The sequence below is a fragment of the Apis cerana genome, linkage group LG9, assembly GCF_029169275.1.
Source record: "Apis cerana isolate GH-2021 linkage group LG9, AcerK_1.0, whole genome shotgun sequence".
Taxonomy (NCBI): domain Eukaryota; kingdom Metazoa; phylum Arthropoda; class Insecta; order Hymenoptera; family Apidae; genus Apis; species Apis cerana.
In genome coordinates this window covers 2,544,248-2,567,760 of record NC_083860.1, presented here as the reverse complement: position 1 = coordinate 2,567,760, position 23,513 = coordinate 2,544,248, and the positions used below count along the sequence as shown (strand labels likewise).

At 20.7% G+C, this 23,513-nt stretch overlaps 4 protein-coding genes and 1 long non-coding RNA gene across 9 annotated transcripts; 4 read left to right on the top strand and 1 right to left on the bottom strand.

Moving 5' to 3' along the window:
* The first annotated feature begins 3,335 nt into the window (after nt 1–3,335).
* LOC107996374 (lipid storage droplets surface-binding protein 1) lies at nt 3,336–10,209 on the top strand. 2 transcript variants are annotated; one of them, XM_017054398.3, is made up of 8 exons: nt 3,336–3,774; nt 5,192–5,335; nt 5,802–5,987; nt 6,115–6,304; nt 7,420–7,589; nt 8,059–8,316; nt 8,410–8,508; nt 8,752–10,209. In XM_017054398.3, the coding sequence occupies exons 2-8, from the start codon at nt 5,207–5,209 to the stop codon at nt 8,878–8,880; spliced, it is 1,161 nt and encodes a 386-aa protein (XP_016909887.1). In that variant the 5' UTR covers nt 3,336–3,774; nt 5,192–5,206; the 3' UTR covers nt 8,881–10,209. The 2 variants fall into 2 exon arrangements, with proteins under 2 accessions (XP_016909887.1, XP_028521161.1); XM_028665360.2 differs by lacking the exon at nt 3,336–3,774 and adding an exon at nt 4,179–4,364.
* Nucleotides 10,210–11,336: 1,127 nt separating this feature from the next.
* On the top strand, nt 11,337–14,926 carry LOC107996259 (lipid storage droplets surface-binding protein 2). 2 transcript variants are annotated; one of them, XM_017054226.3, is made up of 4 exons: nt 11,337–11,519; nt 12,835–13,170; nt 13,638–13,884; nt 14,164–14,926. In XM_017054226.3, the coding sequence occupies exons 2-4, from the start codon at nt 12,859–12,861 to the stop codon at nt 14,454–14,456; spliced, it is 852 nt and encodes a 283-aa protein (XP_016909715.1). In that variant the 5' UTR covers nt 11,337–11,519; nt 12,835–12,858; the 3' UTR covers nt 14,457–14,926. The 2 variants fall into 2 exon arrangements, with proteins under 2 accessions (XP_016909715.1, XP_016909723.1); XM_017054234.3 differs by having other exon boundaries at nt 11,405–11,519; nt 12,855–13,170.
* LOC133666729 (uncharacterized) lies at nt 14,014–16,429 on the bottom strand. Its single transcript, XR_009831261.1, has 2 exons — nt 15,554–16,429; nt 14,014–14,267 (listed from the first exon to the last, which is right to left on the bottom strand). It is a non-coding gene; the product is annotated as an uncharacterized LOC133666729 (long non-coding RNA).
* An 18-nt stretch (nt 16,430–16,447) lies between these two features.
* Nucleotides 16,448–20,634, top strand: LOC107996276 (lipid storage droplets surface-binding protein 2). Of its 2 annotated transcripts, XM_062079884.1 has the most exons (5): nt 16,465–16,595; nt 17,611–17,648; nt 18,242–18,573; nt 19,120–19,369; nt 19,452–20,634. In XM_062079884.1, the coding sequence occupies exons 2-5, from the start codon at nt 17,621–17,623 to the stop codon at nt 19,694–19,696; spliced, it is 855 nt and encodes a 284-aa protein (XP_061935868.1). In that variant the 5' UTR covers nt 16,465–16,595; nt 17,611–17,620; the 3' UTR covers nt 19,697–20,634. The 2 variants fall into 2 exon arrangements, with proteins under 2 accessions (XP_016909732.1, XP_061935868.1); XM_017054243.3 differs by lacking the exon at nt 17,611–17,648 and having other exon boundaries at nt 16,448–16,595.
* Nucleotides 20,635–21,583: 949 nt separating this feature from the next.
* On the top strand, nt 21,584–23,513 carry LOC107994308 (lipid storage droplets surface-binding protein 2-like). Of its 2 annotated transcripts, none has more exons than XM_028665640.2 (4): nt 21,584–21,809; nt 22,241–22,588; nt 22,726–23,011; nt 23,102–23,513. In XM_028665640.2, the coding sequence occupies exons 2-4, from the start codon at nt 22,286–22,288 to the stop codon at nt 23,293–23,295; spliced, it is 783 nt and encodes a 260-aa protein (XP_028521441.1). In that variant the 5' UTR covers nt 21,584–21,809; nt 22,241–22,285; the 3' UTR covers nt 23,296–23,513. The 2 variants fall into 2 exon arrangements, with proteins under 2 accessions (XP_028521441.1, XP_061935867.1); XM_062079883.1 differs by having other exon boundaries at nt 21,602–21,809; nt 23,106–23,295.

The window sequence follows — 23,513 nt, the reverse complement described above, 5'->3', positions numbered from 1 at the left end:
TTCACATCTATATTAATATTTTAAAATTTATAATCTGTTTTATTTATAAATGATATTTCATTCTTTTAATTTATCAAATTAAATACTAACAACGATGTTAACCATCATGTAAATATAAAATAAAATTTAATAAGAAAAGAATTTTAAAATAGTGTTATTTATGAAATTTTATTGATGTTTATTAAAATTTATACTCTATTCAACAAGATGAGTTAATATAAATAGACAAATCAAATTATATGATAGACATTGCAATTTCAGTTATTGGTTAATGAACTATTAGTATTAGCATCGTTGATATGTTAGTATTCAGTAATGTTAATATTCAGTAATGTTAGTTAACTGTTGCTGTACTGATTGTTTATTTCTATGAAAATGAACTGTATTTATTATTTTAATGTTAGAAGAAATGTTTTATATTAAATGTCGAATAATTTTATAAATAAATAAATATATTGAAAAAAAAGTAGTTTTCTATTTTGTACCTCAAGATTAAATTCGACATTCCTTTAGATTTTGATTATATGGTTTTGTTTATGCTTGCTGATTCTCTTCAATACCGATATGTATATGTACTTGTACATTTAAATATATGCAGTACAATACATCATGAAATTATACTATACGTTTATCGATTCAAATCATTGCAATAAATGAATTTATATAAATAATAAAAATCTAAAAAATATGACTTTGAATTCGCAGTAATTCTTTTTGCAAATTAATTTATTCGCGAATGTATTACAAATATAAACATATTAACAACAATAAATAAAATATTAACAAATATATAAGTCAGTTATAAAATAAAAATTTCTCTATATCTTAATTAAAAAAAAATATATTAAAGATAAAACATATATAAAATATATATAGAACATATTTAAAAATAGAAAGTATTAAAAGTATTGTACGTAACAATAATTATTAAATATAAACTAATTATTTTATTATTTTAAATATTTCAAAATTTATATACCAAATAATCAGAATTTATTATATGTTTTTTATATATTTAATTTATATAAAATACAGAAACTTTTGAATAATATTCATAAATTTTTAAATAGTGAGTAAAGGACGTTTAATAGTTATTTAAAAGTAACATTATTTTTCATGATTTTTGTAAACAAAAAATAAAAAAAAATTTATATAAAATTTTATAATTTGTATTTATTCACTAATATTTATTATCTAAATTGTGCTTATTTTTAGAAAAAAAATATATTTATTTTCTTCTCTGCGAAGTATTAATTAATATTATCATAATTAGTTTAATCAGCAAAACTTGTTTTGTCTAGTTTCTAAACTCATTTTGATAAATTTGCAATAAAATAATTATAGCATGAAGATTTATGAAAAGTTGAAATTACATTTTTTGAACTGATAAACATAATATTTCTTGAATAAATAAAATTTAATTATTTTAATAATATATAAATAATTTTTAATGAAATGTAAATTTAAATAAATTTAATAGCAAATTTTTTAAAATAATAAAATAAAAAAAAATTACTTGTACAATTTGAATATATTTTTTGTAATTTTCGAGAAATTTCATATATAAATTTATTCTTTTACTTTTAAATATTATCATTATTTTGAGTATAATAAATTTTAAAAGAAGAGTCCTTTAAAAATAGTTTTATTTTTAACACGATGATGTGTTAATCTTTTTTTTATTTGAAGAGTTCTTACTAAATAAAATAATTATTTACAATACTTACTTATTACTTACAATATTTTCTTCTATGTATTTTTGACATTAAATAATTCCTTTCTGAAGTGTCGATAAATAATAATTTTTCATTTTAGATTAAAAACCTATAAATGTCTAAATAATGAAGAATGTTCAATTAAAATCGTTGTAATTGATATTTATTTCATTATGATTGTAAATATTCCTCAATTACCACAGATACAAAGGGCATTTCTTATTAATATTCGAATGACACAATATCAAGTATTTTAATAAAATAATTCTGAAGGACATGTCAATCTCACTCTTCGATGTCTCATGAGAAATAATTCATTTAAAAATTTTTATTTTCTTCATAATTTATCGCAATTTCTAGAAGAATTAGCTAGAAAGAAGGAAAGAAGGAAGAACAGAACGAAGGAAATATTTTAAATAAATGTTTAAATGTTAAAAAATAAATGTTAAATTCAACCACATTATTAAGTAACAATATTTAAATAATAACAAATTAATGTACTATTTTATTAAAAAAATAAGATTGAAGTTTTTATTTGTCTATTAAATTGTATTAAATTGTATTAAAAATAATTAATCCACCATTCTATTAAGAAAAATCAATATTTGCAACATTTCTAATTTAAATACGAAAAGTTTTCATATTTTGTATATTTCTCACCCTATATTATATATATATATGCATAAAAATACCTCCTTTTAAAATACGTGAGAAATAAGAAAAAAAATGAGAAATATAAGAGAAATATAAAAAATGAAACATATTTTATATTTCACACGCATCCAACTGATTACCATACCATTCCATATATGCATATGGGTGTTTGATGAGTTGGACTTTGTATAGCAATTAAGAACGTCTGCCTGCGATAATTTCAACTTTTCCGTCTCCTTTTCCACTATTTTTCTGTAGCTATTACTACAAGTAATTTTTATGTCTCTCCCTCTACTATGATGTTATAAGTATTTTCTTTTTTAATGTCTATATCTCAATATTAAATTATATGTCCAAATATGAAATTTGCAAAAGAAAAAATATAAAATATATTCTGAATTAAATTCTGTATTTAAAGTATTAGAAAAATTTGGAAATGATCGTATTCATTAATTTCTTGAACTTATCATTTAACATAATGTTTTATATTATTGTTACATATAGCAATGTTTATTTTATACTTACGTATTTTTGTATTACGTATTTTATTTAACAGTAGATAATTAGATATAAATTTCTTTTTTTGAAAATTTTTCTAATTAAATAAAGGTAATGATTTTAATTTTTCAACTAATTTTTTAAAAACAGCATTTTTTTAATACTTTTATCAAATCTTTAATAATATTACCATTAATCAAAATTAATACAAGTACATGTATAATCATGTTATAATTAAAATTCTATAACACATCAATTATAATTATTAAAATTTAAAATTATAAAACTTCTTAATTTAATGGAATACATATATATTCAGTAGTACAATATATAAACTATATAATAATTAAAAATTAGTGTAAAAATTAGATTCTTCCAAATTCTTCTTTTGATCTAATATCTATTAATGAAATCTTTCTATGAATAATACATCTACCTTGTATTTATAGCAACGATTACCTATATATTGCTCTGTTCTTCGCATGTACACGCTACAGTAAACGTAACCTTAAATCTATGGTTTGAACACAAAGTCTGTGGCTTCGAATACAAACGATAGTAAACGTGGGTGATCAAACTCAACGGGGGCCAATTTTAATTTCCATGTGATGTTTAAAAAAACCTTCATGACCGGATATCATTGGATTACAAGTGTGAGGAAAACGAGAAAAGATTTTATTCGTTTAAGGCATCATAATGCCACAGCTGTATAATCGACAAGTCATAGGTCAAACCGATGAGATACCATTTTGCAGACTTCAACGTTACAGTCGATGTCATGTTCTTTGGCGAAACATCGACTACCTCTCTGTCATTTGTCTTTACATCCTGCTGAGCTCCATTATATAATTTCATCACAATCAATCCACACTTCGCTATCGGTCCAGTCGGCTGTCCGCACCTTGAGGTAAGGATCAACTATCCAACACGATTAATCATCGATTAAATTCGATCGTAGATTTTCATAATCCATTGAAATATTTGTTTCATTATTATTTCATCATTACAAATATTTGCAAATTATCGATTCAAAAAAAATTTTTCTTTTTCCTCGTGTCAAATTTAATATACTTTTCTCGTGATATTTTCTTAACGCATTCGAAAAATATCGCATGTGAACGTAAAGTATTATTTGGATTACAATTTGTCGACAAAGTCTGCATTGTGGTTTTGATAAGAGAGATAAGGATAGGGGTATCGACCTGTGCTTAATACGGGCCTATCGTATATAATCACGGTAAACTTGAAACAAACCTACCTATTATTCTGCTTAACTATACTAAATTAGCAATGTTACAATGTTAAAAAGAGAAATCATGGATATTATTCGTTTTTATTAAAATTTCTTATATTTTGATTTTAATTATACTGTTTAAAATTTTTCGTATATATTGTCCGTACAAGTTGAAGACAAAAATTAAGACAAAAATCTAGATCTATGGAGAAATATAGTAATGAAATTCTCGAGAGAAGTACAACCTTGATATTAACCACGAGGTATATTATAATATGACCTTTCTTATCAATTTCTACAATTAGTTTCATTCGATTACTATGTGTTTATATCATATGTAATTAAACATTTTTAAGTTATAGGAATATTTTTTTGTAACATTTTATTTTATAATTTATTTATATATTAGTCAATCACACTTGACTTTAATCATTAACCTTTATCACATATCATTAATTATATTCATAAAATCATTATTTATATAGTTGTATTATACAAATACATTATGTTGTTATTTAACTTATTTAAACTTATTTCATCGAAAGTTATTAAACATTTGTAATAAATAATAATATTAATTTTTTTAGATCGGATAATAGTATTACGCGAAGAAAATAATAATGACAAAATGATCTAATGGAAGAAAATTGACAAATAATTAAATATTAAAATATAATTTTTATGAAAAAATGAAATCTTATATGAATTTTATATTAATTTAAGATATATGATAGAAAATAAAATGTTAAATTTTTTTATGTAATTTCTAAGTACTTATGCACTTGTAAAATAAATATAAATGATAAATACTTCTGTTCGTTAGATAAATTTAACATATAATATATTTTTCTTCTTTTTTTTCTTTATTGAAAACACAATGCTTATCTCTTATTCATGTATACATAGAGATTACTTCAAAATATTAAAATGTACATTTAAAAATATAACGAAATGTTTTCAAATTTAAATCGCAGTTATATCGATTAAAACGAATCAAAAATATTTACGAAGAAATAAGCTTTTTTTTTATTAAGTAGATAAATGTATGAATAAAATACACAATTAATGATTTTGATTTTAATTATTACAGCAAAAATTTTCACAAATGGCACGAACGAATTTGAAAAGACGACATTCTGATTTGCCGCAATTCGAATCAGTTGTTAGAATTTCCAGTCTTCCTATCATAGAAAACGGTATACACATAGCTGGCAATGTGTACGATAGAATAAAGGTAAGCAAAGTTTAACAAAATATTTTAACAATCCAATAGTTTTGTACATTTCGCCACTTTCTCTCATCTTTCACTTGCTAGTTTCACCAGTTGTGAAAGTACGCCATATTTGCAAGAATAAAATAAATATACGTTCCAATCGTTCCAAAGTGCAATGTAAATAAGTAACAAAGAAGTATTGGTAAAATATTATTTTCAAATGAAACTTTGAAAAGATTTCTATATAAATTTCAACCAGTTAAATATCTTCTGTTTATTAAATTTTCAACTATATATGTGTTATGTATACTGCTAAGGGCAAACATATATTGTATTTTTGAAAGTAAATAATTTAATCAAATATAACATAATCAATTCAATTTCTTAGATTTATTTGACTCCTATTAAGATTCATTCAAATTCAAATTAATTTAAAACTCGCATAAATATATTAACAACAAATACGAGATAATATTTTCAATTTTAGCGTTCGAATTCATTGATGGGTTGGAGTTTGTATACTGCTGAACAGTCATTTGCGATCGCAACAGCGTCAGCAAAACCCGCGATTCATGCATTAAATGGACCTATTACAACGATCGATCAATTGCTCTGTAAGGGTATAGATATCGTTGAGCAAAGAGTGCCAGCAGTTCATCTTCCGCCACATCTTGTGAGTAAAAATAATTTTATATGAATAGTAGTAAAAATAATTTTATTTAAAATGATATTAATTTTATTTATTTAAATTCATATTTTAATTAATTGCTAATTAATTAATTATTCATATTATTATTAAGATGTATTGCAATGCACGAGAATACGTGAACAATAAAATCGTCAGGCCTGTTCTGATGCGTGCCGGAAGTGTGAAGATAATAGGAAGCCAAGCTGCGGATGTTGCAGTAGACACATTAGATGGTGCTTTAAGTGTTGCGGACAAATATGTTGATCATTATTTGCCTGCTGATGTTACCGACGGTATAGATGGTAAATCAATCGTTTTGAATTACTAATATTAATTTAAAAATAATTTTTAAGTATCACACATAAGAAGGTTCAATTTAATGTAATAATGGATATAAAATTTTTAATATAAATGCAATCTTAAATTATTTGAACGAAAACAATTATTCAATTTCAAAGAGACATTAATTTTTTCAATGAACATTTGAAGAATATATGAAGGTTAAATTTGTCGTTCTAACTAGAATCATAAAGTACATGAATTGTATACAGATGATTAATTTTTATAAAATATTGTTAAATCTATTATATAATATAGTTAAATATTATTGATTTAGGAAATATTTTAATTTTACTTTTGTTTAAAATTTAAATATCTAATCTAAAGATAAAAAAAATATTTATTTATAAGTAAAAATTAGTTTCATTTGGAATATTTGATATTAATAAATGTCAAAAAAATAATAATTCGTTTTAAATTAATAATAAATTTATTCTTAGATAGAAATATTTTTTTATACATTTTATACTTATTTATGATAAATAGTAAATAAAACTAATTATCTTTGAGTCGAAAGTCATAGCAAAACATCAAAACGTCACGTACCAGACACCTTTAGACTTAAGACCCCTTTCAAGTTTAAAATGGATATCTTTAATACGTCGTGCTACCTAGGGTTTAAGCCTATTATATAATAGTAACTAAAGTGATGATTAAACGAAGAATACAATAAAATTTTTTTAAAATTATCATAAATCACTAAACTAAAATTATTTATTAGTAAAAATCTCTGAATAAATTTATACAATGTTTTAAGTTTTCTAAAATAAAATTAAAAATAAAGTAAAATTAGAAATAAAAAATAAATTAATACACTATTAATATATCACTCTTTATTTAAGACTTTTATATTTTTCAAATTTTTCTGAACAATGGAAAACATTGATTTATAAAAAATATCTTTCAAGTAACAGATTAAATTAATTAAAAAATATATATATATATATTCAATATAAATATATTGAATTAATTTTAAATTATCAACAGATTGATGGAGGAATAATTCTGGATAAAATTTCTTGATATAAATACCATATAATGCGATAAAATTTTATTGCCAATAAAAATTATTTTTCAGAAGTTGCTTCTCCAGAATCGGTAAGTAAGACCAAACGAACTATCAATCACGGTGCCAGACTATCTAGGAAATTACAGAAACGACTAACACGTCGCACGCTAGCTGAAGCTCGAGCACTTAAGGAACAAGGAACGGAATGCATTCATATACTTTTGTACGTTATAGAATTGGTAAGTAATATTTCTTTTGACTAATATAATTAGTGAAAGTGAGAGTGAATAATTCGTGAGTATGAGGTTATTAATTTAAAAATAACAAGAATGATGACTCACGGTATTAAATGCGCATAAAATGTCATTTTCTTTAATATTTTTTTTCAGAAAGAATTAATATATTTAATTAACATAATTTCGAATAATTCTTCGAATAATACATTTTTTCCAATTATTAATTATTATAATCCAATGATTAATTAAGCTTTTCAATTTCTCTTATAATTTTTCCTTCCAAAAGATATCTCTAACTTTTTCCAAATGCATTTGCACTTCTTTTTAAACACGAATATTATATGAAAATTCACAACAATTTGCATTTTTATTATCTTTGCTACAGATATGGTAATATTTGATGAATGATACATATTATTGAATAGTCAATCACAATAATCAAACTCATTATGTTCAAATTAATGTGTTACAGTTAGCAACGGATCCAATATTAGCGTTCCAAAAAGCCAAAAAGCTGTGGGGAACTTTAAGTCTGCCCGAGCCGGAGAATCAAGCTCGGCCAACCACTGTAGAGCAATTATTGGTTCTTCTAACACGTGAATCTGCACGTCGTATTGTACATTTGGTGAATGGAACAGCAGCGTTAGCAGCCAAAACTCCTCGCAATCTTGGCAGACTTCTCAATAGAGTTTCAAATCAATTGCATGTAGTTGCAAATGTTACATTAAACGTGAATATCATTGAATTTGAATCCCTTCTTTAAATACTTGTCGATTTAAATTTCATCGTTTATTTATATAGTTAATTTTCTCATTTTCTTTAGATAATGCCAATCATCATTCAAAAAAATGCAACGAAGAAACATATTTCAGCTGTACGTTTAGCTATACAAAGGCTCAATTCAATTACGAATCATTTATTGGTACGTAAAAATTATTTTTTTATAATTTTTCTTTCTATTTAATTTGTACATAATTTCCATTATTAAATTATGCGTTTGAAATCATTTGATTTGATTTTACTTATCCAAAGGAATTTATGAATATATTATACTTTAGAAGCATATAAAAAGATATGTCTGATCTGAACATGACAAAAATATCAATTTATATTTATATTTATGCATAATATATATTTTTATTGCGTGATGACATCGTTGTTATAGGAGCAGTTTGCAGCTTTTCTAGCTGGTCGTCCAAGCGTTTCAAAAGTAACACACGTCCAGACTCATCAGCAAAACCACAATAACCACAGGTCGATGTCTTCCAATCCGCCAGTAAATGGTATCGAATAACGAAGTTATGTTTAAAAGTTATTCCGCGTGAATTTCATCCATAATAATTCTTTTGTTTTCAAAGTTGATAAATATTGGGAATATTCCAGATTGAAATTTTCTCATATAAATAATGTCGATTCCACCGAAGTACATAATAATATTATTAGTTGCGAATCTTTATACTCCTACGCTCAGATAAGCAATTAATATACTTCTTTTATCTAAAAGACACATTATATCCGTGTCATTCTTAGAATTTTTAATTCTTAGATATACTTAATTATCTTCATGTTTATTACAAAATATTATGATTATAGAGATAAGAAACTTTAAAAATAAACTTTATAATAAACTTTATAATAATTTCATAGCCAGTATATAGTATATTAAAAAGATTTACAAGTTTTCATTTTTTTTTGCGTTTTTTTTAATGCATTTATGCGTGTATATATTTTAAACAATTATTTCGATTATTAATTATTCATCTGATATTATATATCTGCTTTATTTTTGAAAAATGTTCATTAGAAAAAAGCACATAGAGATATTGTAATAAATTTTATTTTTAAAATTATTCAAGAAAATGTTGTTAAAGAAAGTAATAAAGAATTATATGTATTAAATAAGCAAATTTAGATAATTTAAAATACTATATTACTTTGAACTTAATTATTATTTCCATTATCAAAGCTGGACGAATTAGATTTTGTAATAAATACATTTTAATGTTCTAATTAATAAGACAAATAAGAAAAATTAATTCATTTAATATTTTTGACTTGAGAAAGTACATGAAATTATAAAATAGATTTTGTTTGATGTTTCTATATATCTGTTTTTGTAAGAATATTATTTATTCTTCAGATATGGCTTGAATTCTTATTTCTTAAATCTATATTTAATTTAAAATATCAAAAATACTACCAATAATTATATTTCAACAGTATTTCAATTAAATAGAAATAAATCTTTATATCTATAAATCAATTCATTGATTTGAATTCTATTGATTTCAAAATAGAAATATAATAGCATAGATGCATTGATATCAATTAAAATAGAATAGAAATAGAACAAAAATAAAAAGAGGTATATATTAGTTTTATTTTATGTACTTGGATACTTGTAATATATTTATACTTTTTTCTTTTTCTTTTATTAAAAACGGAAAAAAAAATAAAAATATTCAAAATATGTAAGTAGTAATGTAGAAACTTTTAGAAATAATGTTTAACACATTGCTTTCTTTATTCATTATATATACTTCTAATTTTAACAATAAATTAATCATGTAATTAATCTAATTAACTTCTTGTTTTACAATAAAGAATATTATATATAATGTTATTATAACTGATATTCATTTTTCGACAAACTTTCTTTTTAAATAAAATAAAAATATTGTGAAATCTTTTTTGATTCTTAATCCTTAAATTTTCCTTTTATTTCCTCAATTTTATTTTGCTAAATTTTTTGTTTAAATTAATAAAAAATTCCATACACATAAAACATAAAATAATATTATTCTTTCAAAAAATCTAATCCAATTTCTGGAAATTAAAAAATTAATTATGAACATATTATAAGCAATAAACTTTTTTAAAGTGAATTTTCAAATCAAGATACAATAAATGAAAAGAATTACATATAGGTTTTATTATGTTTTATTATTTACAATAATAATCATTTTTTTTCAAGGAGATATGTATAATTTATATGTATAATATAACTATATATATATAGAACATATAACTATATATTTTTCTGTTTTTCTAATATTATTTCATTTATTTTATTGTTTTATTTTATTGTTTTTCTAATATTATTTCATTTATTTTATTATATTTTTAATAATTTAAAAAAAAGTTTTATAATATTTTACAAAAAGTTTAGTGATATATAAATATTTATTTATTTAATATGCACATTAAATGTCTATTTACTTTTAAAAATAAAATTTATTTCTCATTATATAAATCTTAAATACGTAGTCATATATCATTATAATTTAAACAGTTAAATTATATAAATTATATAAGTTATTCAAATAAAAACATATTAAGAATCTTATGTATAAAAATATTAAAAAGCAATTCAAAATATTTATTTTTAATATATTATAATGATATAATAACAATAAAAGCTATTATATAATAATAATAATAATATTAAATAATATTATAATTTATAATATATATTTCATCATAAATTTTAATAAAATATAGAAAAAGATCATAGTCATATCATAGTTATGAAATTTGTTTGTCATTTAAAAAAATATTAATATTATTATTATTATATTTCCAAGATTAGTTTTTATGAACTATTCATTATTCAAGAAAATTTTATGTTGTGAAAGAACTCAAGTATAAAGTTCCTATGATTTCTACGGTTCTCGGTCTAGTAAGGGCAATAACATGAAAGCATTGTCATTTTACAATTAACGGACTTTGAAGCCTCGTAGCATTTACTTCATCACCGCCTGCAGATGTCGTGGATTTTCATTGGCTCGTATGAATGAACCTTAGCGCGCAGGCGGTAAGTCAGTTATAAGAGTTGAGACAGACTAGAAGCAAGCACATTTCTATTTATGCTGTGAACGCAACGTTTTCTCTATACCGTAGTCTTCATAGAAACAAGGGATTAGTGATAAAGAAGTAAGTATTATAATAATATTGTATTCTATATTTAAGAAATTTTGAAGTACAAAAATTTTGAGAAGAGTTTCAAATTATCTAGATTTTTTTTAATTGCAGAAATTTTATCTCTGTTATATTTATATTATTATTGTATTTAAAAAAATTTGAAATTTATTAACAACTTTGAAATATATAAATTTTCAGTTTTATGAAATATTTTTTAGTTTTAAAAATTGTATTTTCAGAATATCTGTTTCAAGAATTTCTGTTATATCACTATTATATTGTTCTATATATATATGTATATATGTTAAAACAATTTTAAAAAGATTCAAGTTTTTTATGTTCAAAGTATATATAATTATTTTATTGGATATTATAAAAATTTTAGAATATAATAATTTTAAAAAATTGTAAACGTTTTAAATATTTTTTAATTTCACCAATTTAATTTCATTTTTTACATATTAAATATTGTATACAACTTTCATTTTATAATTATCGAAACATTTATAAAATAAATAATAAATTGTTTTATAAATATGTTATATATATAAATGATTAAAGATAAATACAAAATAAATAAAATAAATAAATAAAATATTTTATAATCACTTATAAATATTTGTTAAGTTAATTTTATTTGCAAATAATTTGATTTAAATAATATCAATATCTTTGTATTTAATTTATTTTAATATTATTTGTGTTAATATAAATTATTTATATATATTTATATTAAAAAATATATTTTAAAGTATTGTAAAATATATTAACTTTCAATTAGAAATGTTTCGAAACGTAATTACAAATTCTAGCGAAAGTAGAGAAAGTGATATATATATATAGCTTTATATATACATGTATATGTACACGTATATGCACTCGTCCGTTGAACCTCACGTTATCGTAATGCATTATTAGTTTCTTGTATTTTTATTTATAGTTTAGTTCATTTATATTATTTCAATTTATCAATATTTTTGCAAATAATAAAAATGTAAATATAATGTAATATATATATAATTTATATATAATAAAAATCTTTAACAATAAATTATAAATAAAGAAATATATTATTAAATTTGAAATATAGATAAATAATGAATTCATTGACAAGATAAATTCTAAATGAAAAAAAAATATTCTATTCGTTAATTTATTTATTCTATTATTAATTATTTTACTATAAATTTTTTTTATTTTGATAAGAGAAAGAAATATTTTATTTTATGCTGTATAAAATTAACTTTTTATAACTTATTTTAATTATTTTTTTATAAGAAAAATGTATATCTATATCTATATATATACATATACATATGTGTTACAGAGTTTTTTATAAAATTGTAGAAGAATGGCTACCGAATTTGCACAACTGCCTCATATAGAAGTGTTTCATCGTGTAATGGAACTTCCAGTAATTGAAAGTGCAATATCAAAATCTACAGCGACATATTTGCGTGTAAAAGATTGCAATCAGTTAGTTCATTGGGCATTAACTACTGCAGAAACTTCTTTAAGCAATGCAACGAAACAAGCGGTACCTATTGCTGCTCCCATAGCTAAGAAACTCGAGAACCCTATACACTTCTTTGACCACACGCTGTGTCTTGGTCTCGACAAAATCGAAGAAAAAGTACCATTGGTTAAAGAGAAACCCGAGCAGGTTAGAAATCAATTCTTTTTCCGGTAAACGGAAATAAAAATATTTAATCGGAATGTAAAGAAGCATTCAAATTGATTCTTATTGTAATTATCTTATCGTAAAATGCGATAATGAAAATTTTTTGATCATATAACACATTATTTAGATAGATTTTTATCATATTCTTATAATATCGGATGTAACTTTTTTGATTTTTATTTTCATACTACGTCTTCATTTATTTTATATTAGATAGTTATATTATGTTAGATAATTTTAATATTATTATTTAATATTTTTATATTATATGAATGAAATATTCAATATTTAATAAGTGCACATATGATATATGATATAAATGCATTTGTTTAAAGTTGACAAATTTTAGGAACAGAATATATCAATTTTTATGAATGAAAAATATTATAAATAAAAATATGAAATAATTATGTGAATATTTCTAATCGTATAATCATTTTATTCATTAGATTTTAGAAAATGCTTATTCGCTAGCACGTCAAACCGTTCAGCCAGCTGTTTCAAGTATTTCGCTCGTTAATAATTTAATAATTTCCCAAGCTTTAAGTTTGAGAGATATAAGTTGGAACAAAGCAAATCAAATTTTAGAAACACAATATGGCAGTGCAGCTGTTAGAGGTTTGGACAGCACAGCTGATATTGTTGATAAATTAATTGATAAATTTTTTCCTGCTACAAAAGATGAACAATCAGTAGGTAAGTTATTTAAAAAAAAAAACATTATTTATAATTTGTATATTTTAATCGATAATATATAGTCATAATGTTGCAATAATATCATTTTTTCTATTTAATATAAATTAAAAATAAAAAGAGAGATTAAAATTTCAAATTAAATTTCTAAATTTATTGTATTTATTTATGTGTTTATATTTCTTCATACAAAGTTTTATTAATGATATAAATCTATATCAATAATATATTGATAATCACATTATCAATGTAATATTAATTTATATTTTGGTTTTATTTTAGTGGTGAATATAAATGAAGAAGACAAGCTTCTTCACACCTTACAAACTGTTGGACGTTTATCTAATAAAGCAGCTCGCCGCGTATATTCGAATATAATTCTTCATCTGGGAACAATTAAAACAGATAATTTAAAATCTTATATCAGAAATATAATACAGTTTTTGCAATTAACGAATCGTCATGCTATAAATGATGAAGTACATACGAATGAAGTACATACAAATGAAGTACATACAAATGAAGTCAATTCGAAAGTTTCTACATCGAATGCAATTACAAAGAAACTTAATTGATATTATTGATGAAAAAAGACAAATTTCCACCGATTCCACTAATTTTCTATTTATTTTTTACATACATTATGTAATAAAAAAATCATACTTTTTTAAAATTCATTTTTTATATATATATTTAGTAATAGTATTATATGCTATTTTTAAGAAATTACATTTATACTTTTAGGAAAATACATTTGTACTTATAGCAGTGAAAAATAAGATTTTTCATAAATAAAATCTAAGACATTTTCTCTATTAGTAGAGATAATATATTTGTTGTTTGCTCAAAAATAGATAATCTATTATCGCATCATTATTTAGAAATTATACTAATTATCAAAAATATTTATTTATATTTCACGCGTTTTTTAAATATATTTCATTTATGATTATTTTTAATACTTAATAAAAATGAAGCAAGTATATTGAAATGATTGTTATTTTTAAATAAGAAAGCAATAAAATTTTTTTACACAAAACTTAAATATAATGTTTTATTATCAATTTTTATTATAATTATTTATTAATTATTACATATATACACATATATATCATATATATATATATATATATATATATATATATATATATATATATATATTTAAAATTATATTTTTGAACTTTTGAATTATAATGAATAATACGAAATTATTTATAAATATATAGGATATTAAGATACATATTCAGAAAGTTACACATAATTATTGATTAATTATAAATTATAATAGCTTTAAATTAGATTTCATTATTTAAATTATTAATAATAAGTAATGATAAATTTTATATTATATTAATATTAATAATTAAAATTCCTTTTTAATTTTAGTTTTTAAATTTTTGCATTTTTTTTTAAATTTTAATTTTTTAAAATTCATATGTAATACCTAAAAATAATTAATGTTACTATAATAAATACTTATCAATTATATTATAATAAAAGATTTATAAAAATAATATTTAATTTATTAAAAATAAATCTAAATAAACATTTTAATAATTTTCAATTCAAATAAATTGATAATTAAAATAGTTCTAATTTTAATTTAAAATAAAAAAATAATTTACGTTTTAATATATTTATAAAATAAAATATGTAATATATTTAAAATTACCTAAATTTAAAATTGTACCAATCATGTTTCGTTGAAATGATTGTGGAATCAATGAAAACGTATTCTTCGACGTATTCTTCACAATACTATCGCAACTGTACAGTATGAGGAAGCAACGACGTGACCGCCACGTCATAGTAATGACACATATGTATACATATATAAGTATGTATATATGTGTATAGCTGCGCAGAAGCACGAATATATTCATGGAAGTAGACACGCATTGAAGTTCCCTTCGATCTTATTCCATTTAAACACTGACGTGTGTATTAATATAATTATAAAATTATGTATCTTATATTACCTTATTCATCAATATTTATGAAATTAATCAATAATATTTTAATAACATTTCATTATTATACATTGATTGAATATATCATGCATTTAAAGATTTTTTAATTTATTCTTATATTAAAAATAACAATTTATTTTATTCATAAATTATATTATATATCTATTTTGTACTTTCTTATAACTTATAATTCATAATATTAATAAAATTTATATATGTATAAATTGGTTTTTTAATAAAATATATAATCTAAAATGCTACAATCTAAAATTAGATTTTATTAAAGTATATAGTATAGAATAAAATAATATAATAAGAATAAGAATATATATTTGTTATTTATTGATAATAAATTATTTATAGCAATAAAATAAATATAGATTTGATGTTATAATTATTTAGAAGAATTTAATGAAAATAATCGAATATTTAAATTTTGTTTTTGAGATTATAAATTATTTATATTGTCTTTTATATATGTAATAATATTTAAATTATAATAATATTTTTCGTGTAATATATAAGAAACGTGATAAAAGTAACGTCCTTTCTACGGTCCTGAAGAATGTCTGCCCCCACTTGTGATCATTTTCTACCAGTAGCTTTTTACCTAGAGTAGTCGTATCGTCATCGTCAGTGTTACGGGATTTGTCGTATGTATCGTCGAATATAGTATATATTTTGCTTTTATTACTATATTTTGCTAACTGTTGCATCAAACATTACAAGTACAAATTAATATTTGTAAGTAATATTATACCTTATAATTATTTATTTAAAATATACAATTTTCATTATATTTTATAATTAATTATTAATTATATTTTATTCTTTTAATTAATTATATTTAATTTTATAGTATTATCTTATACTTTGTAATAATTCTTAATGAAATTCATTGACATTAGAATGTAATTACATTTAGATTATAATGTTTTTAAGTAATAAATTAGAACAAATATGTTTTAATATTATGAGCATAATTATTATCGTTCTATTTAAATTTTTTATGTATAATTTTTTATATATAAAATTCGATTCTCCTATATATTCATCCCGTTTTTTAACAAATACATTTTTATAAAAATCTTTATCTCTTATATCTTTGCAGAAATCTAATAAAGATTATAATCTATAAATATGTATAAATTGATATTTAATATCCTCTTTTAAAACTTTAAGAAGTTAATAAAAACAACTACAATTGAAATCATTATATTATATTATATATTTATTAATTTCATATTTTAATACAATTCTTATGATTTATTGTAATATTTTAATACTAATGTATAGATATTATATATCTTTATGTATTACTGTCATTGATTATTTGTCGAGTTACCTCTCCATATTGTAGTGATTGATATTATCGTTTCATGTTTTTATTACCGAATATTATTTCATAATCTATTGTATGAAAGATTTACATAAGATTAAATAGTTTATGGTAAAGATCGATAATTTAAGTACGATAAAGGACTATAGTCATATTTTTTACGCATTTTACTTCAAGAATTATGAAACATCAAAATTAATTTTTAGATTTATAATTTTTATTAACTTTTAATAACGTGAAAAATTTAATTTAATAATTTTAATGAAATTTAAAGTGTATCAATACATATATAAGAAACTAAAAATAAAGTTATGTATCACCGAAAAATTAAAAATATAATTCATGTGTCATCAGTCCTGTACATAATGAATATTTAACGCTGTAAGCAATTTTAATTTTAACTTATTCTTTGTTTTACAGTGAAAGAATTATGAATTATACTTATAATCTTCTGAAAAGTTGAGTATAGTATATAGTAGTATATTAATTTTATTTCACGTAGCACAATCTTTCAATTCAGTAACACGATAATTCACAAATTTTGCAAATATTATTGTTCATTTTGACTTAATTTTAAATATATATTAGTTTTATTTTTATTATTATATTATTTTGGTGTTATTTTCGTTTGCAAAAAAAAATTTACTCAACATTACGTACTTAACTATATAAGAATATATAAAAAAAAAGTAAACAAACAATAACCGGTCACTTTTCTTTTAAATATGTAATACTTTTTTATTTGCTATATCGCTAAAATTAATCTAGATCTTATAATTATGAATAATGGTTTAAAATGAGGTCATATTTAAAATGATTAATGAAGACTATTTTATTCAACTGTAATGTGAGTATTACTAATACATTGAAAATAATTTCATGATTAATGCCTATAATATAATATAACATTGGGATTAAAGTACAAATTTTAAAATTGCAAAATCATGGAATTATGATTTTATTTCTTTATCTTATATTTATATTGCTTCTTTTTATGTTATAATAAATATAATAAATATATTAGATGATTACATTTTATTCAATTTTTCAGAAAAAATGGCAGATGATAAAAGTACCTCATCATCTGATAGTACGCCTCACTTCGAAGTGATTAATCGTGTAAAAAGCATTCCTGTTATTCATTCAGCCATAGAAAAAACGGGATCGACATATTCTTATCTCAAAGATTCGCATCATTTAATCAATTGGGCATTAACTCAAGCCGAAGCTGGATTACAGTATGCAACTGCCACAGCTGCTCCTCTTACTGCACCTTTAGCTAAAAAGTTCGAGGAACAAATCACTGCTGTAGATCAAAAATTATGCGAAGGATTAAACATGGTTGAGCAAAAAGTGCCAATTATGACACAACCACCTCAAAAAGTAAATAATAATAATATACATTAAATATATAAGAAGTTACAATATTAGAATCATCAATTTCAATTAAGTCTGACTATGCTGACTTGTATATAGTTAGAAAATAAATTTTATATTAATCTTATTATTAAAAAAAAATAATAATATATTTTGAATTATATTTTATAAGAATTTAGATACCATATTTGAAATTTAAATTTCCAATTTCAATTCTGTTATTATCATTATATTATATATAATTATATTAATTTTTTAAAATTTCTTTTCTTTCAAGTAAACGAAAATTTACATTAGAGTGCAAATAACAAGATGCAAATTCATTTCTTAAAATTTTAATTTTATTTTTGATATAATTAAAAATCGAATTTTTGTTTGTATCGAAGATAATAATAAATTTAATTATTTTTTTTTGTACAATAATATTGTTATTAGATGAAAAATAATATATTGTCAATTTATCAAATGATATTTTATTGAATAGTATTGTTTTCAAAAAATGTATTATTTGAAAAATTGACTAGTTTGTTAAATTTTGTTAAATTTTTCTAGATTTATGATGCAGCCAAAGCAGTAATGAGCAGTTCCTTGCAGCCAACAATTGACAAATTACACGCTGCAAAAGAGTCAGCTACGCAGCAAGCATCAACTCTTAAAGAAATCAGTATGGCAAAGGCTAATGAATTGTTAAATACACAATATGGTAATATGGCGGTACAAAGTGTTGATAATAGTAGCGCTCTCATTAACGGTTTATTGGATCGTTATTTCCCACCAATAGAAGGGGAAGAAAACATGCCAGGTATATATTTATAAATATCCAACAAGATATCTTGTTAAGAAAATACTAGATATATTTCTAATTTGTAAAATTCGTATTATAGCTCCAGTATCTGCCGATGAGAACAAAATTTTGCATGCTGTACAAACCATTGGACAATTGTCCACAAAAACCGCCAATCGAGTATATCATTCGGTCGTAGCACAATTAAAAACAGTGAAAAAAGAGGACGTTGCGTCGTATATGTCAAGTGTTATATCTATTCTTCACCTAACACACTTTTTAAGTTTGAACGATAAACAAATCAATAATAAAGGTGCGACTGAAGAAAATACAGAAAAAAAGTAAACACGAATCTTACTAGTAATTTTACAATAATGCACCTCTCGTCGAATAAATAATTGTAGAATAAATTTCATTATTTTGTCAATTCACAATCAGCATGAAGAGTGAAAATTAATATTTGGATATTTAATTTAATATTACAATATCAATTATATATTGGAGGTATTATTTATCAATGTCAATATAAATTTTTTATATTTTTAGTTAAATTTTGATTCTTTTATTATCGATAAATTTAAATTTTTAAAAATTTTTTAAATTTTTTAAATTGAAAATAATATTATTTTTATAATATTAAAATGCAAAGGAACATACAATCAGCTATTGAATTATATTAAACAATAATAGCATAACATAAATAGTATAATAATTTAGTTAAAAAACAATCAGATTGTTTCATAAAGATTTAATCAAAATATAAAAATTACAATTTCTATTTACGAATGAATTTTTATAAATATCTAAAATTATTATTTATATGTTGCTTTTAAATACATGAAGTACCGAATATTCATTGCTTTTGTTTCACTTTTATAATAAAATATTTTTTTTTAATAAGATATATTGTAAAAATAAGAATAATTCATAAAATACAGTGTGATATTTTATATTCATATTTATAATATTATAATAAGATTCGTAGTACACCAAATTGTAAAAATTCTAGTGTTTTAATATATTAGTATTAAAAATTTTTTAAAAAATATATAAAATCAAAGAAAAATACTTGATTAAAAATAATTATACTTTTGAAAATATAAGGAATTGAAAATAAGGAATTTAAAAAAGTAAAAAATTAATGTAAGTCTTAATATATGTAAATCTCTCTCTATACATATAAAACTTTAAAAAGAACTGTTAAAATAAAAGAAAACATATATTTTATGTAACGATTTTGTAATCTGTAATTTATATAAATATTATATAAAAAGTATAAAAGATATTGAAATATTTTATTCATATTATTAATATAATTATTTTTTTCTCAATAATTTTTATGTTAAAATTTTCATTTCGAAAATTATAAATATTAAGTAAAAAATATTTATTATCTAATTTCTAATATTTCTACAAAATATTTATTTACAATTATGAATTAAGTATTGCTATTTTTTGCTTCAATTTATAATTTCAATTTATATGTCATATAATTAAAATCAGTCATAAATATTTTTAAACATTTAAGACAAATTAAAATAGATACTTGTCTATTTTCTAATTTTAATACATCTAAAAATGTTTATAAATATTATATGATAAGAAATATTTAAACAAAGTTCGAATTATTTTTTTTTTTAATTTACTTTATTAATTTCGAATTATTTTTTAAAATCTCTTTTAGAATCAAGTTTTTAATTTGAACTTTTAAAAATTATAAAATTTAAAGAAACACTAAATTTAAATTTTTAAATTGTGTTATTTGATTAATTTAATTTGTTTTTTATTTGGTTATCATACTTTATATAATTTTTTAATTATCTTCCAAATGAAGAAAAATATTATTAAATAAAATTAAATACAAAAAAAATTAAATAAAAAAATACAGATTTCATTTGAATCTTTAAAATTTTAAAAATTTACAAATATAGATTTTTTCATATTATGAATAACGTTTCTCTAATAAAATAATACTAAATATCATTTGATGGTATTTCATATTTTGATTTTAATATATAATTATTAGAGATTTTTCCATGAAACACTGCATGTTATTTTATATTCTTCATATTTCAAATTTTAATATAAGCTATTTGGATAAATTAATTAATTAATTGATAATTTCAAGAATTTTGAAATCTTTTATATATGTAAAGATATAAAGGTCATTGACTTGATATGACTTGATGACCTATACACAAATGTTAAAGACATAAGTGGTGCCCTCATACGATTATTTAGTGAATGACAATATCATATGGTAAAATGTGATATATTATACACAGTTATGAGTGTTTTTATAAAAGAAAAACAAATAAGTTATAGTATTAGGTAGTTAATTATTGAACAAACATGTATTTTAGTGAAATGATTTAGAAAGTAAAAAAGATCATGAATTATTAAAAAAAAAAAAAGAAAGACAAATAAATGAGAATATGAAAATTTCATAAAAAATTTGGTAAGTACATCAAATAATTTATAAATATAATAGTTTTTAATATATCATGTTATAATACATGTTATAATTATCTTGTTATCTCTTTATAAATGACTTCATATTATATTATATATTCCATAGAAATATAATATAATAATATATAATATATAATAAAGGGTTATTGTTTTAATTGTACATATTTGAATTTTGTTATTTTTCTTTAACGTTATTACTCATAAAAATATAACATTATGTACAAAAAATAAAAGATTAAAAGAATTATATTAATATAAACGAAATACAAAAACTATTTATTTTATCAAATTAGTTTTAAAATTCTTATATTTATTTGAAATAATCATATTGCTTTATTTATGTTATATTATAGTAAATAATTATTGTTATAATTATATGATATATATAAATATATATAAATTCATATAAAATTTTAGAGATTTTTAATTTAATTATAAAAGTGGTAAAAAATATTTACTAATATGGAAATTGAATCATCAAATTATATATATAAAATACAAGTTATTAATCGTGCTCGCAAAATACCAAGTGTCAATTATTTGTGGGATAAATCTACAGAAGTATATGGACGTTTGAAAGAAACAAATGTACTTGTACATTGGGCATTTAATACTGTGGAAAATGTTTTTAATACTATGATTGAAAAATCATTACCTATTGCAAAATTAATAGAGAAACCAATTAATACAATAGATAAAACATTATGTCAAGGACTTGATTATATAGAAATAAAATTACCTATAATAAAAGAAGAACCAGAACAGGTTACATAAATTTTTATACTTATATTTATAATTATTATAAATTATTATAATTATAATTATTATAATAATTATAATTTAGATTACAAAATTTAATTCTTTATAGTGTTATTATTTCTTTAAAATATTTATTATTTTAGATAATAAATCACACTAAATCTCTGGTGTCTGTACATCTTAGACCGGCTGTCAAAACATTTACAGATTTAAAACATGAAACTAAACATAAAGTTAAAGTTATGAAGTTGCATACTTATTGTAAAGTTCATTATTTAAGAATGTATAGTTGGCAACAAGCAGATAGAATTATGTCAACTGAAACAGGAATTAATATTTTAAAAACTATTGATAATACAACTGATTTTATTGAATTAATATTGGATAAATATTTACCTATTCCATATGACTTTGACACTAATGTATCTGGTAAAATAATATTTTTAATATATGTTATTACAGATATTATGTAAAAGTAAAATAACTATTTTGTAATTAAAAATTATTTATTTTTTATAGAAAGATTATGCAATGAAGATGCTAAACTTCATCATACTGTTGGAAGATTAAGTAAATTTAGTTCTCATATTTCCAAACGTATTTACTTTGCATTTATGGAATTAGAACATATTTACAGAATGGAAATTCGTTTATTGATATCTGATATTATTTGTATACTTTTATTATTTAAATATATAATATATGGTTCATAATATGAAGTTTATTGTATATACTAATATATTAAATATAACATGTTATGTTTAATATATAATATTTTTAAAAGTTTATATATAAATATAAAAATATAAAACATTAATTGATAAGATTTAAATGATTTATATGATTATACAAATTTAAATGATTACATTGTTTGTTTATCTATTATATTATAATGAATCAATAAAAATAGTTAAAATATAAGGAATAAAAA